The 18,552-nt window shown below is 47.9% G+C and overlaps 1 protein-coding gene and 1 pseudogene across 1 annotated transcript; both read right to left on the bottom strand.

Moving 5' to 3' along the window:
• Positions 1 to 2,396: 2,396 nt before the first annotated feature.
• Positions 2,397 to 9,345, bottom strand: UCP2 (uncoupling protein 2). Its single transcript, XM_055320793.1, has 8 exons — positions 9,210 to 9,345; positions 8,052 to 8,208; positions 5,313 to 5,537; positions 4,930 to 5,140; positions 3,939 to 4,133; positions 3,760 to 3,861; positions 3,226 to 3,406; positions 2,397 to 2,839 (listed from the first exon to the last, which is right to left on the bottom strand). The coding sequence occupies exons 3-8, from the start codon at positions 5,436 to 5,438 to the stop codon at positions 2,725 to 2,727; spliced, it is 930 nt and encodes a 309-aa protein (XP_055176768.1). The 5' UTR covers positions 5,439 to 5,537; positions 8,052 to 8,208; positions 9,210 to 9,345; the 3' UTR covers positions 2,397 to 2,724.
• A 1,419-nt stretch (positions 9,346 to 10,764) lies between these two features.
• On the bottom strand, positions 10,765 to 16,489 carry LOC129506582 (protein FAM91A1-like; annotated as a pseudogene).
• Positions 16,490 to 18,552: the final 2,063 nt, after the last annotated feature.

Consider the following 18,552-nt stretch of genomic DNA (forward strand, 5'->3'; position numbering starts at 1 on the left):
CTCTGCAGGAGTCCTGGGCTGCCTCTAGGCAGGGTGGTTCTACTCCCCACCCTGCCACTGACCCCCTGGATGTTACCACTCATAACCTCCCTGCAAGGCTGCTTGTGAGGACTGTCATCGGTGTGGATGTGCTTGGTGAACTCAGATCTCAGGGTTCTAGGATTGCTGCTGATATGGCTGCCAGGCCCACATAGGCCTGTGGGGGGGGCACCTGCCTCACCGACTTGCCTTTCATTGGTCAGCAAGTGTGGCATGCAGCTCTTCTGTGCCAACTCTTCTCTTCTGAGTCTAGGTTTGGGTTAGGATAGGTCCAAGCTTATGAGAATAGGTGGCCACTTTTGAGGGACTTCGAGGTACCAAAAAAGGCCCCCCCCCATATTGTTCATATTGGATTCCCCTATTCAAAGCACTCTTAAGCTTAAGTGTTTTTCTTAAATGGGGGATTCAGTGGTACCAATCAACCTTTTTAAAGACCACTGGGGAAAACATGGGACCAGGGTTCTAGGAAGCACCTCTGCAGTCCTTCAGTAATGTGGGTGTTGGGAGTCAGACACCCCTCGGATATATGCCCTTGGGCAATTCACTTGGCCTCTCTGAGCCTTTCTTAGAGCAAAGATTACAACCCTGATCTTGCAGGCCTCGTGGAAATCAGATGAGGACTCTGCCTGTGAGGCATGGCCTCAGGGGAGCGGTGGTGGTAGCTGTCCTGTGGCCAGAGCAAGCAAGTGGGTGAGGGAGGGTGGGGCTGGTATTAGGAAACTCCAGGACCCCAGGTCTCCTCTAGGCCAGCAGGAAAGCCTGCCTCTAGCCTTTCCCTCATGGCAAGGCTCTGAGGGAAACCTGATAAAAGACCTTTATGAAATTTCTATTACCTCAGTGATCTTCAGTGCTACCTCACCTGACAGGCAAAGCAGGGCTTGTCGTATATCCATTTATTGGGTCTGAAGACTGGTCACTAAGTTACTGAGGCCTACTCATATGTTGTCCAGTGGTTTCTGCCACCTACCCCAGCTCCTAACCCAGGATCATGCCCAGAACCATGAAGTCTGGTGGCCTTGTGTCCATCCTAGTATCTGGGACACAAGGCTGGTGACTCAGTCAGCTGACAGACATGCCTAGGGGAACAAATTGACCTTGATTCCTCTGGTGCAAAACAGGGAATCACCTGCCTCATAGGCCTAGTGTGAGAATTAAGGTGCATGAGTACCCTCCATTTATGCTGGGCTGCTTACCACCTTCACCTTGGCTCAACTTGTGGCACCCAACCCTGTCCTTGGGGACTGAGACCCCAGCTCAATTTGTCAGATGCTAGGATATAAGGTGGGGAACCATGAGCCCTCTTTCCTTCCCAGGAGCCTAATATCCTAGACTCCTTGCCAAAGCACTGAAGGGCTAAGCCTCCAGCTCTGACCAACAGGAAAAGAGTAGTGATATGCTGCTTTAGGTTGGTGGGAAGAGGGAAGTCATGTTCTCTGACCAACAGACTTTCCAAAGGACTCCAGCACTTGTCCCTGGGTGAAGAGTCCACAGGGGGAGGGAGGAATCTTGAGCCCTGTCCCAGTTCAGTTGCTGACTTCCTGTATGTCCTTGCCTACATGACTGGTCTCAGCCCTCAACTTCTTCCAACAGCTATAAAATGGGTGGGCCTGCCTCTGCACAAGATGCCTCAGAATTCTGGAACTTCACAGAGCCTCCCCAGCCTCTTGAAACAGATGTAGAATCTTCTGTCTTGCCTCTGAGGACAGGTAGTAAGGACAGGGAGGTTGACACCATTTGCAGCCTAAGCTCTGGCTTGGCACACTGCCTCCTTGGGATCCCCAGCCCAGGGATAGTTGAGACTCCAAATCGAAGTATCCTCAGGTTGAGGCCTCATGTTTGCCTTGCAGCCTGTCCCACCCAGTACAGTAACACTGCCTCGTAAGGGTTGTGGAGGATGAGAAGCAGCCTGATTTCCCCTCACTAGGTCTGGGACTTTGGGGAGATTTCCCATTTGTAGGATGGAATAAAATAAGTTCATAGTTCCTCTAAATCTTCTAGGAAGCACAGGAATACACTCATTTTGCAGATAAATAGGCCTGGGGCCAGCGGGAGAGTTAGAAAGGCAGATGCTGGAGTACCAGGCACTGGGTGAGTGAAAACTCAAGTGACCTGGTGAGAGTGAAGCTGTGTCACTGCTGTGACTCCCAGCTGCTCCTTCACTTGCCACCTAAGCCCTGGGTGTGGTCTAGAAAAAAAAATGGACAAGATGACCTCTGTGGGCTCCCGAATGGATGCTGGAAGCAGAAGGTGTCTCCCTTTCTAAGTCAGGTGGCTCCTCCCCTGCCCACCGGTGCCAAAAGGGCCCACTGGACCAAGACCTCTGGTAACTCTGGTAGCTATGAGAGAGGGAGGAGACACCAAGGTTGAACCTGTTTTATGGGTGACAAGCTGGCTGGGCTGGGCTTGGGGGCAGAACAAAGAGCTGGGCTTAACTTTTCAAGGGACTGAAGTCTTGGGTCCTGGCTGGTGCCAGGCCTCCCACAGTGTTAACTGGGATCAACTCTACTGGGATTGAGAGGCAGTGGGGAGATGAAGTAGGGAAGAGGGGGTGAGAATGTAGGGAGAGGAAAGGGAGGTGGTGGGAAAGGGAGTGCAAGGAAAGGGAAAGGAGAGAGGGAGGGGAAGCAGGGCCTGGCTGGAGACAAAGCCAAAGCTAGAGGTGGTGGGGTCAGCAGCAGGAGATCCTTAAAAGGGAGCCTCCCGGGAAGTGCAGGCAGCCATGAGGGCCCGTTTGAGCTGCTCATAGGTGACAAACATCACCACGTTCCAGGAACCCAAACGGAGAAAGGAAGGCATGAACCTAGAAGAGAGAAAACATAGGTCACAGGAGGAAATTTGGTGACTCCTGAGGGCACACTACCTCCCGCTCTCCCCACCGGGCCATGGTATCTAATCCAACCCAGCTGCTGTCACAAAGGAAGTTGAGAGGGCCCAGGAACAGAGCTCCACAGCTGTGTAGCTGTGAGCAAGAATCCCCTGTGAGTCTCTATTTTAATACCCATAAAATAGGGATGACAACTCTGGAAGTAGTTAGGGGCATGAGAAAATGCTGGTGAAATACCAAGACCAGGATCAGAATAGCCTGACACCTGGTCGCTAATCAGTTCCAGGTGGTTCTCTCCCACTTGTGTGTAGGTATGGGCATCCAGGAGGCTTGGAATTGGGTGGGATGGATCAGAGACTCACCCTTTGTAGAAGGCTCGGGGACCCTCCTTCTGGAGCATGGTGAGGGCACAGTGGCCAGCGCTGCTGTACTGGCCTAGGGCAGAGTTCATATATCTCGTCTTGACGACATCGACGGGGGAGGCGATGACGGTGGTGCAGAAGCCTGCCCCGAAGGCAGAAGTGAAGTGGCAAGGGAGGTCATCTGCCAAGGAGGAGCAGGAAAGGCAGTCAGGACTCCAGAAGGAAAAAGATTATTAAAATAATGTAGGAAAAAAATAATACTTAGAGGTCTGATGGTTTGAGGGAGGAGGGGGAGGGGGAGGGAGAGGGACAGGGAGAAAGACTCCAGCTAGGACTTCTGATGACCTAAGAATCATTTTGCCTCAGTGTGCAAAGTGGGAGGTTCATCTCAGCTGGCTTCAATATTGTAAATCTAAACTCATTCCACGAGCAGAGGGGAAGTTGGATGAAAAGATGTGGTCCTCAGGCAACAGACTCCCACATCTGCTCCTAGATTGCAGGAAGGGTGAGACTCAGCACCATTTATCCTCCCACCTGTCATGAGGTTGGCCTTCAGGAGGGCGTCCTTGATGAGATCGTAGGTCACCAGCTCAGCACAGTTGACAATGGCATTACGAGCAACATTGGGAGAGGTCCCTACAGAAGGAAATGGTACTGATGTGAGACCATAGAACAGGGGAGGAGGAAGATGAGGAATAAACTGATATACTGACCTTTCCAGAGTCCTCGGAACCCTTCCTCTCGGGCGATGGTCTTGTAGGCATCAACAGTGCTTTGGTATCTCCGGCCACTTCCAGCCCGGGCCTGAGCCTGGAACCGGACCTTTACTACATCTGTGGGCTGGGCCACAGCCACAGCCAAGGCACCTGTGGTGCTGCCTGCCAGGAGGCGGCTCCCGATGCCAGCATCTGTAGGAGAACCATGGGGGTCAGTGCCCAACTGTGGCTGTACTCATTTTCTATCTCTCCTCACCAAAACCACCTCATCACTGTAATCTCTTGCCTTTTGGGACTAGGATACAGACAAGCTCTTGCTCAAAAAACTCCTTTCATCAAAGAAAATAACACTGTGAATGTCTACTACTTGCTAGGCACGAGGTCATAGGAAGGAGCAGGACATAATGAGCCTTAGCTCAGCAGGTTAAATGCTCTGAGAAATCACAATCCTTTTCACTTGGCAAATGTGAAACCAAGGCTCAGAGAGAGGTGGCCTTCTCAAGGTCTGGGACTCCTAAGACTTGGGTTCTCTTACCATATCTATTTCTCCCTGCCATGTAAGCTTGGGAAAAGCTAACCTTTTGATCTGGGTTCTCAGTTTCCACGTGTGTAAAATGGAGGGTAGGCAAGGCATGCTGAGATGAAATGGAAGTGTGGCTTTAGAAGCAAAAATCCTGGGCATTTTTTCCGGCTCTCCATTGTGTGCCCTTGGCCACATCCTTTGCACCCTGAGTAAGACTCAGTCTCTTCATTTGTAGATACTGTCTACTCTCAAAGTGGTTGTGAGGACTGTCCTGGAAAGATACCCCTCACAGACCTTAGCATAGCCCAGGTATTCAGAAATCATTAGGAGGATCAGTGGATCCTCCTAGGGATCTTGGAGCCTAAAGGAGCTATACAGCAAATCATCAATCAAGGATGATTTGATGGGATCAATCATCACCAAGAAGAAAAGGCCAAGAGGCCTATGGCCCAGTTCCATACTCACGCTCAGAACCCTTGGTGTAGAATTGCTTGACAGAGTCGTAGAGGCCGATGCGGACAGAGGCAAAGCTCATCTGGCGCTGCAGGCCGGCGACCAGCCCACTGTAGAGGCTACGGGGGCCCTCAGTGCGCACCATGGTCAGGATGGTGCCCAGCACGCCTCGGTACTGGGCGCTGGCCGCAGCCCGCACTGGCCCCTGCCTTTCTCCTTGGATCTGCAAGATCAAATTGGGTGGTTATATGGATAGGCAGGCTGTCCTTCCCATCTCCTGCCATCCCTATGCTCCAAAGTTTACAGTTCTAAACACTTTCCTGGCCCTTAAGGAGTCCGTGTCTTCAGGCAGAGCAGACTAGACAACATCAGGACCCCAGGCTTCATCCCCTCACCTGCAGCCGGACTTTAGCGGTGTCCAGAGGAAAGGTGATGAGATCTGCAATGCAGGCAGCTGTGCCAGCCCCCAGGAACTTCACAGTGGCAGTAGGGGGTACATCCGTAGCCTTGAACCCAACCATAATGCTGACTGCTCACTACCTCCCAGGAGATGGAGAAAGACTGGAGAAGGGGTCACCTTCAGTCAGCAACAAGACGAGATAGAAGAACTCTGCCGGAATCTAAGCCAAGGAGAGAGAAGCCCCATTAGCAACAGTCCTGTCCTGCTCACCACCCCACACCTACCTTGATAGTACCATCTCCCTAAGCAAGAACCAGAGCAACCTTGTGAGGGAAAACAGGAGTGTACTCGGGAGGTACTCAAATAGGGGCTGGAGAAGCAATTCCTGCTGGAGGAGAACACATTATGTGAAGAGCCCCCTCCTTTTCACTACACGGAGAGTCTGGTCAGGGCCTCACAATGGGCAGTGACCCAGCTTCTGTGTGCTGGGTGCAGAGATTTCACCGATCATGCCCACATTCCTGCCCCTGCAGATAGACCTGGAGGGCCGGCAGAAGTCGGGAAAAGGATCTGATCAGACCAAGACCTGACAGGCACAAACTCACAGGCTTATGCTCTGGATCTCTTAAGCAGGAGAGGTTCCTACGGGTCTGAAATTGTCTAAGTCTAGAAAAAAATGGAATGGGAGAGACTAGTTCAACCCCTTCCCAGCCCACTAGGAATTTTCTTCCCCAGTCCCACTCAACTTGAGCTCTCTAAAGTCATTCTTTTTTTTTTTTTTTAAGATTTTATTTATTCATGAGACAGAGATAGAGAGAGGCAGAGACACAGGCAGAGGGAGAAGCAGTCTCCATGCAGGTAGCCCGAAGCGGAACACGATCCCGGGTACCCAGGATTAGGCCCTGGGCCAAAGGCCGCACTAAACTGCTGAGCCACCCGGGGTACCCTCTAAAGTCATTCTTTCAAGACTGCTTTGCTGGGTGCTGGTTCACTGATATGCCCAAGACAGTATCGACCCTAGAGGAGGCTTACTGTCTGGCACGGGGATGGGCAGGTAATTCAAGCTGCACTGCATTCAGGGCTTACAGGACATACTCTCAAAATGGAGGGAACAACTCTCTCTGGGTAAAGGTATGGAAGAGTTGGTAACTGGAAAAGGTAATATTTAGCTGGGCCTTGAAGGATACTGGGTAACTCTCAGGGGTGAGAGTAGGTGCATAAGCACTGGACCCTCTCCCCCTAAACTACTGTGTGATGCAGGGAAAGTGGTCTCCCTCTCTGGCCCATTTCCTCTCCTTCAACACAGGGGATCCACATCTTCACCACAGAAGGGGCGGGGATGGGGAGGTGCAGGTCAGTGGTACGAAAAGTGACACAGGAAACCAAAAGCTCCATTTTGTTCTCAGAGTTGGAACAACACCCTTCTCTGCTGCCTCCGCAGCCTGGGGAGGAAGTGAGCCCAGCACCCCCAATGGGGGAGGGTGACCTGCTTCTCCCTTGCCTGAGCTCACTTCTCTGACTTCAGGGGAGCAGCTGCTCTGATTGGCCTGATTGGCTACCCGTATCACGAGGAAAATGCTGGCCAGGAGAGGGAGGATGTGGCTGGTCTGTTGTGAACACAAAGACCTCTGGACACAAACAGCTCGCCCAGCTTCTTCCTCTTGGGCTTCTCACTCCAGGTAGCTGGGGCAAATAGTGAAATCCAGAGGCTACTCACCACTCGACTGCATCCAGAGCTCCTATAGGCTAGGCCTGACCTTGAGTTTCCCTGGAGCCTGGCCATATGAAGCTCAGTGAACATTGGTACTCAAATGGCAGATGGGTTGATGAAGATGCTTCAAATTCCCCAGCTCCCCTTCTCTCACATCCCTCTCCTCCAGGATGTGTTCCATACCTTCCCCATCCCACTGCCTGGAGCACTCTATTAGCTCACTTGCTCTTCAGAGCAGCCCTATGAAATGGCTGCCTTAACTCTACATAACAGATGAGGGAACTTAGTAAGAGCCACATGTACAGGCTCCATAGCTTATTCAGTTTGCTTTGCACTGGTGTCCAGAACATTTGTGTCCTGCTGTCTTCTCAGCCCCCAGCAAAGGCAGGGCTTTTACAAGGAAATCTAACACCCAAGTTCTCTTATGCCAAATATGACAGTTCTGAGAAGGTTCAGGCAAATCGTGTCCCTTCTCTGGGCATCAGAGACATGATAAATGAGTCAGTCATATCCTGATCCTGTGCTACATGCAGTGTTGTGAAGGCCAGAGAAGAACAAGACCCAGCTCCTGTCCATCTCAAAAACAAGTACACTGAGGCTCAGCTTCCATTTTGATTGCTGCTTTGGGTTTGCCCAGGTCTTTCAGAGGTGTTGAGTATGGGAGCAATGGTCACTTGTGCTAAAGACCCTACTAAGAAGAATAAATAAAAACTCGGACCTAGAAAGAGTTTGTCCTAGCTCTGCTGGTGATTTCCAGGATGACCAAGGACTAATCACTATCCCATTCAGGCTTCAATTTCTTCCTTTATAAATATGGGGACCACCATCCCTGGTTTGTCAAGGTCAGCTTAGAGGATAGAATGAGACCAGGGATACATAAGAGTACTTGTGAACTCTGAAGAGCAACTTCATTGGGGGTGGGGATGTGGTGTAGTTATTTTTGCTAATATCCTACTGACCCCTACCCCCAGGCCAAAGCACTGTTGGAATCAGGAGATCCCCTCCCTTAGACTGGACTCTTACCCGGCTTTGTAAGGTCTCACACTGAGGCCTCCAAGATCAAGCTTCTCTAAAGGCATCCCATTCTTCAAAGCTGCCAGTGGCTATCATGGCCCGATCTCCTTGGTTTTCCATAGAAAATGGCTGGGAGACGAAACACCTAATAGTCATACTATGTGTCCTGTGGATGAGGGCAAAGAAGAGAATCTATGTTAAGATTTTTGTTTTAGAGAAGGAGAAAGAGAGCATGCGAGTGGGGGGGGGGAGGGCAAAGGAAGGGAGACAATCTCTAGCAGATTCTGGGCTGAGTACAGAGTCCAGTACTAGCTGGATCCCACCATCACCCCCAGATCATGACCTGAGCTGAAGCCAACAGTCAAAGGCTGAACCGACTGAACCACCCAGGTGCCCCAAGAGAGTTTAGAATGGCAAATCTGCCTTCACAGATTACACTCCAGCAAGGAAAGGGCCACCTGCCCAAGGCACACAAACCCACACAATCCTTAAGTGGGGAGGTGAGGAGGAGTAAGGAACAGGGTCCATCTCACCCAGGGCAGCTAGGGACAAATAATTCAGTGCACACACTGGAGGGGGTAAAATGAACCCAGGAGTCCTCCTTCCCTTGTCTGCTCTCTTAGTATCACACATTGACTCCCAGATTTCTGCTTTGGTGGCAGTGTGTATTCTGAAGAAGCATCCCCCCCAACAGTCAGCGGACTGGTGAGTGGAAGTGTGGAAAGGAGGTCATGAAAGGTCAGAGACTCTCTGAGAGTCTAGTAGGCCCCAGGGGTGGGATGTGAGGAGGTGAGACCGGCTGAGGGCAGGCTTTGCCCCAAACCTCCTCTTCTTCAGGAGGGGAAGGTCATTCAGAGAGCTGCCCCGGCCCGAGGCCCCCATTCAAGGCGGAGCTGGGCATCCAGGCCCAGGGGAGAGAGTTGGAAGGGTAGAGGCTTAAATTACAGCCAACGTGAACGTGAAAGATAAAGAAAAGACGGGGAAGGAAAAAGAGGGAAAGAAGAGAGATAAAGGAAAAGACAGAGGACAGAGAGGGAAAATATAAGCTAGGCTGGGAGAAGAGGAAAGAAACTGAAGAGCGGGAAGGGCGCGGGTCCGCGGACCCGGTAGCGGGCGTGCCGCAGGTTTAGCCCGCGCAGGGCTGGGGCCGGAGGGGCCCGGGCTCACCGGGCCGCAAGGAGAACACGAGAGCGCGGGCGGCTCTGTCTGTCGGCGGGCGGAGAGCGCGCGGAGGGGGCACGGACGGTGCTCGACCCGAGAGCTGCGGCCGCGTTCGCAGTGGGCTCCGCGGGGTCTGCCGCGCGGTTATGGGCTCGGGGGCGGGGCCTGCGGGGCGGGGCGGGGCCTGCGGACTCGAGGGGGTGAGGCGACCCTCTAGACACCGCCTTTCCGCAGACTGCCACGCCCCAGGTTCTCCGAGCGCCCTTCTGTGCTCCCATTTCCCAGCGGACGGATCCCCGCGTCTACCCCTTCGTTCCCCTGCAGGGTCACTCCCTCGCTCCGGTCCGCTAACTTCCTGACGCCTGGAGAGAAGCAGAGCCTGCCCAGGGTCACACACACCTCAGCTCCTCCCCCGCCCCGACACCCCGCCAGGGCTTTTTCTAACAGTGTCCCCTGAGGCTCCGGTGGAGCCCACCCCCTCCTCCTTTCACCGGCAAACACAAAGCTCCTGCCTCAGGGAGCTCTCGCGGGGCGGGGCCTCCCGGCCGCCGGCGATTGGTTAAAGCCTCCGCGTTGGCCGAGGAAGGAGCCAATCAGGGCTGCAGTGGCAGGTGGCGGGTTACCGCCAACGGCTGCGGGGAGCTGCCGGGCTTCCGGGCGTCTCCCGCCACACAGCAGCCTTGCCTAGGGGTCCCGCGGGACTTCCGGCCTGGCGGGACGGAGGCACCGAGCGTGACGCCCCCGGCCCCGCCTGCAGCTGAGTGCGCGGGCCGGCGCCTCGCGAGTGAGAAGGCGGAACGCAGCCCGGGCCTGCTGCGCGGCTATCCCCGAGATGAGAAAGTGCCTTAGATGAGCCAAACCCGGGTCGCCCTCAGGTGGCTGGCAGTCCTGTCGGGGTGACGGACATGTAAAAAACCAGGTAACTGGGGATCCCTGGGTGGCGCAGCGGTTTAGCGCCTGCCTTTGGCCCAGGGCGCGATCCTGGAGACCCGGAATCGAATCCCACGTCGGGCTCCCGGTGCATGGAGCCTGCTTCTCCCTCTGCCTGTGTCTCTGCCTCTCTCTCTCTCTGTGACTATCATAAATAAATAAAAATTAAAAAAAAAAAAAACCAGTAACTGGGTCCTGTGGCTGGGACAAATAAGACTTCTGTGAAGTAGGAGGGAGGACTGTTCGCCCCTGGGCTCTCCGTCCCTTTCTTCCAGTTTTCATCCTTTCAGCCTCCCAGGACTATCTTTAAGGGATGAATCGAGCTAGCGGGAGCGATTTCCCTGAGTAGATTGTAAACTTCTCGAGAGCAGGAAGCTGTTGCCGGTATTTTCAGCACTTTCAGCCGTATCCCAGCACTCAAGGGCCTACAGACGGTGGGGCCTCAGGGCGCGCTGATTGGGCTGCTGTTGAAAATGCCTGTTAAAGTGTAATGGCAAGATGGGGGTTGGGGGACAACGAACATTTGGCAACTGCAATTACCACCTTCACGTTCAGTATGAATACTTCGCATAATCCTGTGAGGCCGATATTAGCCTCAGTTTTACAGATAAGGACGCAGCTCCCCAAGAGGTCAAATCACCTGCTTCATGTCACACAGCTGCGAAGTGGTGAGCCGTGGCTTAAATCCTGGTGTATCAGGCACCGCGTGTTTGTTTTCTGAATTGTCCACAAGCAGACATTGTCAGCTGAGAATAACTGGAATGGGTCTGGATAGTTCTAGCAGGAAAGAAAAACACTGAGCACTGAGCCCATGGCCTGGCAGAAGCAGAAGCAAAGTGGAAACTGAGAAGTCAGGCCAGAGAATTCTTTCTTGTACTGAGGAGTCGGCCATCCACCAGCTGGTCTCACTTTTACACAAGCTTCTCTTTGTCTCTTTTTATTTATTTATTTATTTTTATTTTTTTTATGATAGCCACAGAGAGAGAGAGAGAGAGAGAGAGAGAGAGAGAGAGAGAGAGAGGCAGAAACATAGGCAAAGGGAGAAGCAGGCTCCATGCACCGGGAGCCCGACGTGGGATTCAATCCCGGGTCTCCAGGAAAGGCAGGCGCCAAACCGCTGGGCCACCCAGGGATCCCCTTGTCTTTGTCTCTTGAAGTGATTCCCAGGATGCTTTGTGACTGGCGGTGAAACTGCTGAACCTGAGGAGACAGAAAGAACAGGATGGAACTAATGGCCTAAAAATGAAAAGTGTCACCCTGATTGCCAAAACAGGGAAGAATTTGGAGTCCAAAGATCATATACCCATGAGGTGTTTATTCATCCCTGGCAAAATCCAAGGGTTGTTGAAAGGATGGTGTGTGAACGTTTAAAAAGGGAGGTAGAGATTCCCAGGACCCAGCATGGATTCTTTAAGGAGAAATCCTGTTAGAACAAATTCTCTCAACACAAGAGTTTGAAAACCAAACCAAACCAAAACAAACCCCTTAAATTCTCTTTTATTTTGAATGGAGCCAAGCAGATTAGAGCACTGCTACAGGCGCTGTACCTCTGGATTTTTAGCAAGCAGCTTGTCCAAGTCATTAGAGGTCCTGTAGACAGATCAGTATAGAAACAGGTAAGTGCTTTTCTTCTTTTAACATTTTATTTATATTATTCATGAGACACACACACAGAGAAGGAGGCAGAGACACAGGCAGAGGGAGAAGCAGGCTCCATGCAGGGAGCCCCACGTGGGACTGGATCCTGGGACTCCAGGATCAGGCCATGGGGTGAAGGGGGCGCTAAACCACTGAGCCACGTGGGCTGCCTGGTAAGTGCTTTTTAAAAAGATTTTATTTTTAAGTAATCTACACCCTATTTGGGGTTTGAACTCACAACCCCAAGATCAAGAGTCTAATGTTCCTGGGCTGAGCTAGCCAGATGCCCCTGATTGGATATTTTAAAAAAGAAATCAAGAAAATTTGATGATCATACATTTAAAAAAAATGATGTAAAGCTGATTTTTTAAAAACCTACTTGAGATATCAAATTGAACCATATTTTTTAAACTTCCCTATCCTTTTTGATGTTCCTTTCTCCCTTGGTTCCTAAAAAAAAAATGGGGGTGGGGGAATGGCAACATAAAGCCTTATAGAAATACTTTAAACATTTACAGCAACAGGATTGGATTAAAATTTTTTAATGAATCTTCACTGGCAAGAAACAAACCCTATGTTTTAAATGTTGAATGAGAAAAACACTGTTAAGAGTTAAAAGATGCATCTTTTGTCAGCAATAAAAAGAAATGAAGTACTGGTACATGCTACAACATAGATGAACCTTGACAACAGTATGCTAAATGAAAGAAGTCAAACACAAAAGACCACATACGGTATGCTTCCGTATGCATCCACATATGGTATGCATCCTTTCATATTTTCACTTATATGAAATGTCATAATAGGCAACTCTGTAGAGGCAGAAAGCAGGGCTGGGTTGGATGGAGGGAATTGGGGCATGACAGGCACAGGGTAAGGAGGGGCTTGTTGTTTTGGGATGATGAAAATGTTCTAAAACTGGTTGTGGTGATGGTTGCACAACTCTATACTAAAAACTGTTGACTTTCTCTTTAAATGAATGAATTATATGGTATATAATATTTCAATAAAGCTGATAATAAAAAAAGGAAAAAAAACCAAACAAAATGCAAATTGGGTTAATGTCCTTTCAAGGGCTGCTTATTGCACTTTGAATGAATTCTAAATGAGTTAAAAAAAATGTTTTCCATAACTTCTCTTATCAGTGAATCTTTATAGTCTGACTTAAGACCCTATAAAAAAAGTTAAATTATACATAACTATTGCTGATTTGCATACCTTCAACAAGGTTCAATTGATATACATAATTTGTAGATATCCACAGGAATTCTTACTGTCTCATCAAATTTCTCAATACTGGATGTTTATAATGTTTCTACTCTAAATACCAAGAAGTATTTTCATAGGAACAGTTACATGTCTTCTCATTATCCCCAAAAGCATAGGTAACGAAATATAAAATTAAACAAGATTTCTGTTTGATAAATTAACATATAAAATCACCATTACAGTATTCTTCGTGATGGCTTATAAATGTTAACAGTCATCATGAAGCCTATGAAGTTTATCCTTAGATTTAGAAAATGAAATGCAGATTAACTCAAAATAAAAAAAAAATACAGTTTTGATTGCCAAAAACAATCTGTTTAGGGATGCCTGGATGGCTCAGCAGTTGAGCGTCTGCCTTTGGCCCAGGGCGTGATCAGAGATCCAGAATCGAGTCCCACATCAGGCTCCTGGCAGGGAGTCTGCTTCTCCCTCAGCCTGTGTCTCTGCCTCTCTGTCTCTCATGAATAAATAAAATCTTAAAAAAAAAAAAAATCTTTGTTTAAAAAAAAAAAAAGAAAAGAAAAAAAAGGCAGCCCCAGTGGCGCGGCGGTTTAGCGCCGCCTGCAGCCTGGGGTGTGATCCTGGGATGAAGTCACACATCCGGCTCCCTGCATGGAGCCTGCTTCTCCCTCTGCCTGTGTCTCTGCCTCTCTTTCTCTCTGTGTTTCTATGAATAAATAAGTAAAATCTTTAAAAATAAATAAAAAAGAAAAAAAAGAAAAAAGAACCTAGGGGTCAATTTAAAAAATTATGTATTTATTTTAGATAAAGAAAGCTCGAGTGGAAAAAGGGGCAGAGAAAGATGGGAGAGGGAGAGAAGCAAACTCTCCACTGAATGAGGGAGCTGGACGAGAGGGGAGGGGGATGTCATCCCAGGACCTGAGCCAAAATCAAGAGTCCGACACTCAACCTTGCCCAACTCCCAGGCACCCCTCAATTTTTTTTAAAGCAGCTCTTTGTTGCATTAGAATGTGCTATAATGAGCAAGATTCCTAACAGTATTCAATGTTTCCCAAACTACACCACAACATGCTTTGAACATCATTTAAGTATAAATTATATTACATCAGCAGGTTGCTTTTTAGTGACCGGCACTATAAAGCACTATAATCCTTAAGTTATTAAGAAAGAAAAAGATGCCAAGCGTGAATAACAAATGTTATGAGATTATTACAAATGAAGATTAGCAGTGAGGAGTGAGGAAGGTGACCCTCTATTCCATTCTGATAAGATTGACAAGATGCTGTGCTCTAAATATTGCATTCTTTGCAAGAAGTAAGACTACCATATCAGCATAAGATGGTAAATCAAACTTGAAAAACTGGCTTCAGGGGCACTTGGGTGGCTCAGTTGGTTGCACGTCTGCCTTTGGTTCAGGTCATGATCCCAGGGTCCTGTGATCAGGCCCCACATAGGGCTCCCTGCTCAGTGGAGAGTCTGCTTCTCCCTCTCCCTCTGTCACTCCCCCTGCTTGTGCTCTCCCTCTATCAGATAAATAAAATCTGAAGGAGAAGGAGAAAAAGAAGAACTGGCTTTAGTGTGAATATCCAGTGTTAAAGCTCCTTCCTAGAATGAATGAAAACTTAAGGACATGTAGACAGAGTTACCAACTAGAATGGAGTTGTTTGTTTTGAATGGAGTTTTTGAAGGCTTTCTTCTCTGCAAAGGTCATGTGTAGCAGTTTTCCTACAAACTGTTGATCTTGTTTAATTCAGAGCTAAACAGGAATTTCAAAGCACAGCACAAGTGGAAACCAGTCAGCTTCTGTTGTAGCAACATCAGAGTTGTGTTTTGTTGTTGAATCTGTAGTTGCTTCCTCTGTGACTACTTCAAATGATTCTGTACTTTCATTTGCTCTGTGTAGGAAGTTAAATCAGGTTCTTCTTTCTTCTCAGAAACATCATCAAGCTTTCTATTTGTAGATTGTTTAGAAGTATACAACATAGTGACATAACCACAAAAATCCGTGCAAGCGCATTTTGTTCTTTAATATTTGCAAAGCTTCATGAACACCCGTATTGACATGACACGTGACTCTCCTTCTAGTTGTTTTATCAAATGGGAAAAATTTCTCCCATCCTATTGTTCAATGTCATGAGCATATGTAAAGTAGAAGTTACTTCAGGTTTATGACTCCCAGACATTGTTAATGCTTAAGAATACCATGAAATTTACCTGACCGTTTTTGAATTTTTTTTTATTTTTTATTTATTTATGATAGTCACAGAGAGAGAGAGAGAGAGAGGCAGAGACACAGGCAGAGGGAGAAGCAGGCTCCATACACCGGGAGCCCGATGTGGGATTCGATCCCGGGTCTCCAGGATCGCGCCCTGGGCCAAAGGCAGGTGCCAAACCGCTGGGCCACCCAGGGATCCCTACCTGACTGTATTTGAAGTCTTATACTTTTAGACAGTAATAAAATTGGGGATTTGATGTCTGGATAATGGGTCTAAAATGGAGAGCAGTACTACTGCTGATGGGTTGGATCTATTAGTGAGAGGAGCCATGGAAATAAGAAATTTGTAATTTTTTATTTACAAGTCTGCTGCAAGTCCTAGGGTTCAAATCAGGAAGGCTTTTACAGTGTAAGAGATTCAGAAGAAAACCGTAATTGGGTTGTTATTGTGATGCAGACAGTGTTGTGTTTCTGTAAGTGCCTGATCAAAATATCTCTGTAGTCTGCATTTCTCCTTCCTAAGTGTTTTGAATCTTTTCTAATTCTGTAAGGAAGCTGTCCAGACTCATGTGAGAGTTTGCCAACTTTTGGTGAAAGATTTCCCATCAGTTAAAAGGTAAGAGTTGAGTCAAATAGTTGTGTATCCTGTAGACAGACCCAAACTGCTTATACTGATTGTGTCAGCTGGATCAAGAATCAATATCAGAGCTGACAAAGCTCCTTGTTCAGGACTCCTACTTTCTTCCCCATGCCCGATAAGAATATCTTTTGTGGATGTAAACTACTTTTTAATTTGTTTATAGGGGGTATATTCCACCATGATAATGAAGTTGATCCAAATTTATTACTTGTCTCTTCTTATGGGTAAAGCCCAATCAGCAATACATGGAAACATCATTCTTAACCAATGATAAGTATATCTCAAGGACATTTGCAAGCCCAGCAACATTAGTATGCTTATCTATTGAAAGGAATAGTTTCAAAGTAATCACCTAGTCATCTTGCAGTCATTTCATTATAAAACGTTGAAGGATGAAATTGTCATCAGAGATTGATATGCTCAAATAAAAAATCCTTTATTATATAAACTATGTACCACATTATAATCTAGTGATCCAGAAAGTTAAGGACCTGAATCAGTTATCTTAACTATAGTGTATTTCTCAGGCAAAATGCATGTCTTTATGTCATTTTTGTGGTCTGACCAGTTTATACTACCTACCAAGTTTCTGTGGGATTTTCTGCTGCCTTTATTGGTAGAAGTTGTGATCATTCCTTCAAACTTCAAAAAGAAAATATTTGGGCAGCCCGGGTGGCTCAGCGGTTTAGCACTGCCTTCAGCCCAGGACCTGATCCTGGAGACCCGGGATCGAGTCCCACGTCGGGCTCCCTGCATAGAGCCTGCTTCTCCCTCTGCCTGTGTCTCTGCCTCTCTGCCTGCCTGCCTCTCTCTCTCTCTCTCTGTGTCTCTCATGAATAAATAAATAAAATCTTAAAAAAAAGAAAATATTTGATGATCTATACTGATTTGTAATATCAATGTATTGCTGCCTTTTAATGCCAAGAAACCATAGACAGTCTTTAGTAAAACTGGACAATGAAGCATAACTGTTTCTCATTTTTCAAAATGTCCTCCATAATCTCAAGATAATGAAAAAATTGTATTATCCTCAGGCCCACAATATCCAGTAAATGGTAAAGGTACAGCATGAAACAATCTAGAAACAATAACTTCTCAAAGTATTTGCATTCATCTTTCTTGACATGTTTATTTTTCTGTATCATAACAGATGGTGGGTATGTGGAGATTTGCATATTTTCCCTGTGAATTTTAAAGACCCTGTCACATATTGTCTAACAGCTTACTCTGTGGGTGATGTGCCTTATGTGGAGCTCCATGTGTATGGTGTGAGGTACCCTGGGACAACTGGGGGGGACCCACTAGAGCCTAGTGCCATACACTCTGGAATTCTCCAGGCTGCCCCATGGTGGGGGTTCCAGACAGCTCAGCATGACAGAGAACAGAGAACAGTGTCAGAAGTACAATGGAGGACCTAGTTTCTTCATTATATTTTAAGGGGAAAGAAAGAGCTTTTAAGATCTCTCTCTCTTTTTTTTTTTTTTTTTTTTTTATAAATAACTCTCTAGGCCCTAACCAACTTTCCTATGTGACCATTCCTGAAATTTCAATGGGAAGGTTGGAGAATGCTTTCTTTTTGCCTCTCTCCCTTTCAAAACGTTTGCCCTATAGCTGTTTTATTTCTCGCTTTCCCATATCCGTTCCAAAGTGATCCCTACCACGTTATCTCCATTATTCTGTCTTCTTCTGTTTTCTCCAGGATCTTATTTCTGCAACCTGTTTCTTTCATCTTCAATCTTTCCTTTCTTCTAATGTGTGTTTGTGTGTGTAAATAGAAAGGAACCCTCAGAACTTTTTTTTTTTTTAAGATTTTATTTATTTATTCATGAGAGACAGAGAGTGAGAGAGAGAGGCAGAGACACAGGCAAAGGGAGAAGCAGGCTCCATGCAGAAAGCCTGATGTGGGACTTGATCCCGGGACTCCAGGATCAGGCCCTGGGCCGAAGGCAGGCGCTAAACCGCTGAGCCACCCAGGGATCCCCCCCCTTTTTTTTTTAAAGATTGATTTATTCATGAGAGACACAGAGCGAGAGAGGCAGAGACAGGCAGAGGGAGAAGCAGGCTCCTCACAGACAGCTTGATGCAGAACTTGATCTCGGATCCTGGGATCAGGCCCTGAGCCAAAGGCAGACACTCAACCACTGAGCGCCCCCCCCGCCACCCCCCCCCGCCTCCCCCACCCCGAACTTTCCAACCCCTTCAATAGTGGCTTTTTTTCCCCCCTCCTCCCTTTCTCTGTCACAGTTTCCAAACAATTGGCTGTCCTCTGACTTCTCAGCCTCTGGCACAACTCTTAAAGATTTGATGAATGAATAAAGGAATGATCTCACATTCATCTCATTCACTTTATGCCAGCCACACACAGCTTTCTTTCTGTTCTCTCAACATGCCAACCTCATTCCCATAGGACTTGTAGGCTGCTTGTTTCCTTATCCTGTAACACTTCCTCAGATCTCCTCCTGGCCAGCTCCTTTCATTATCCCTGTGTATACACAAATACACAAATACTCACATGTACACCCAGATACACAGACACGCAGAGACATACAGAGGCATACACGCATACACACTTCTCAAAGATCACTGGTGATCTCTTTTTCAAATTCTTTAAAACTTTTTTTAAAAGACTTTATTATTTATTCATGAGAGACAGAGAGAGGTAGAGACATAGGCAGAGGGAGAAGCAGGCCCCATGC

Source organism: Nyctereutes procyonoides, unplaced genomic scaffold (genome assembly GCF_905146905.1).
Source record: "Nyctereutes procyonoides isolate TBG_1078 unplaced genomic scaffold, NYPRO_anot_genome, whole genome shotgun sequence".
NCBI classification, from domain to species: domain Eukaryota; kingdom Metazoa; phylum Chordata; class Mammalia; order Carnivora; family Canidae; genus Nyctereutes; species Nyctereutes procyonoides.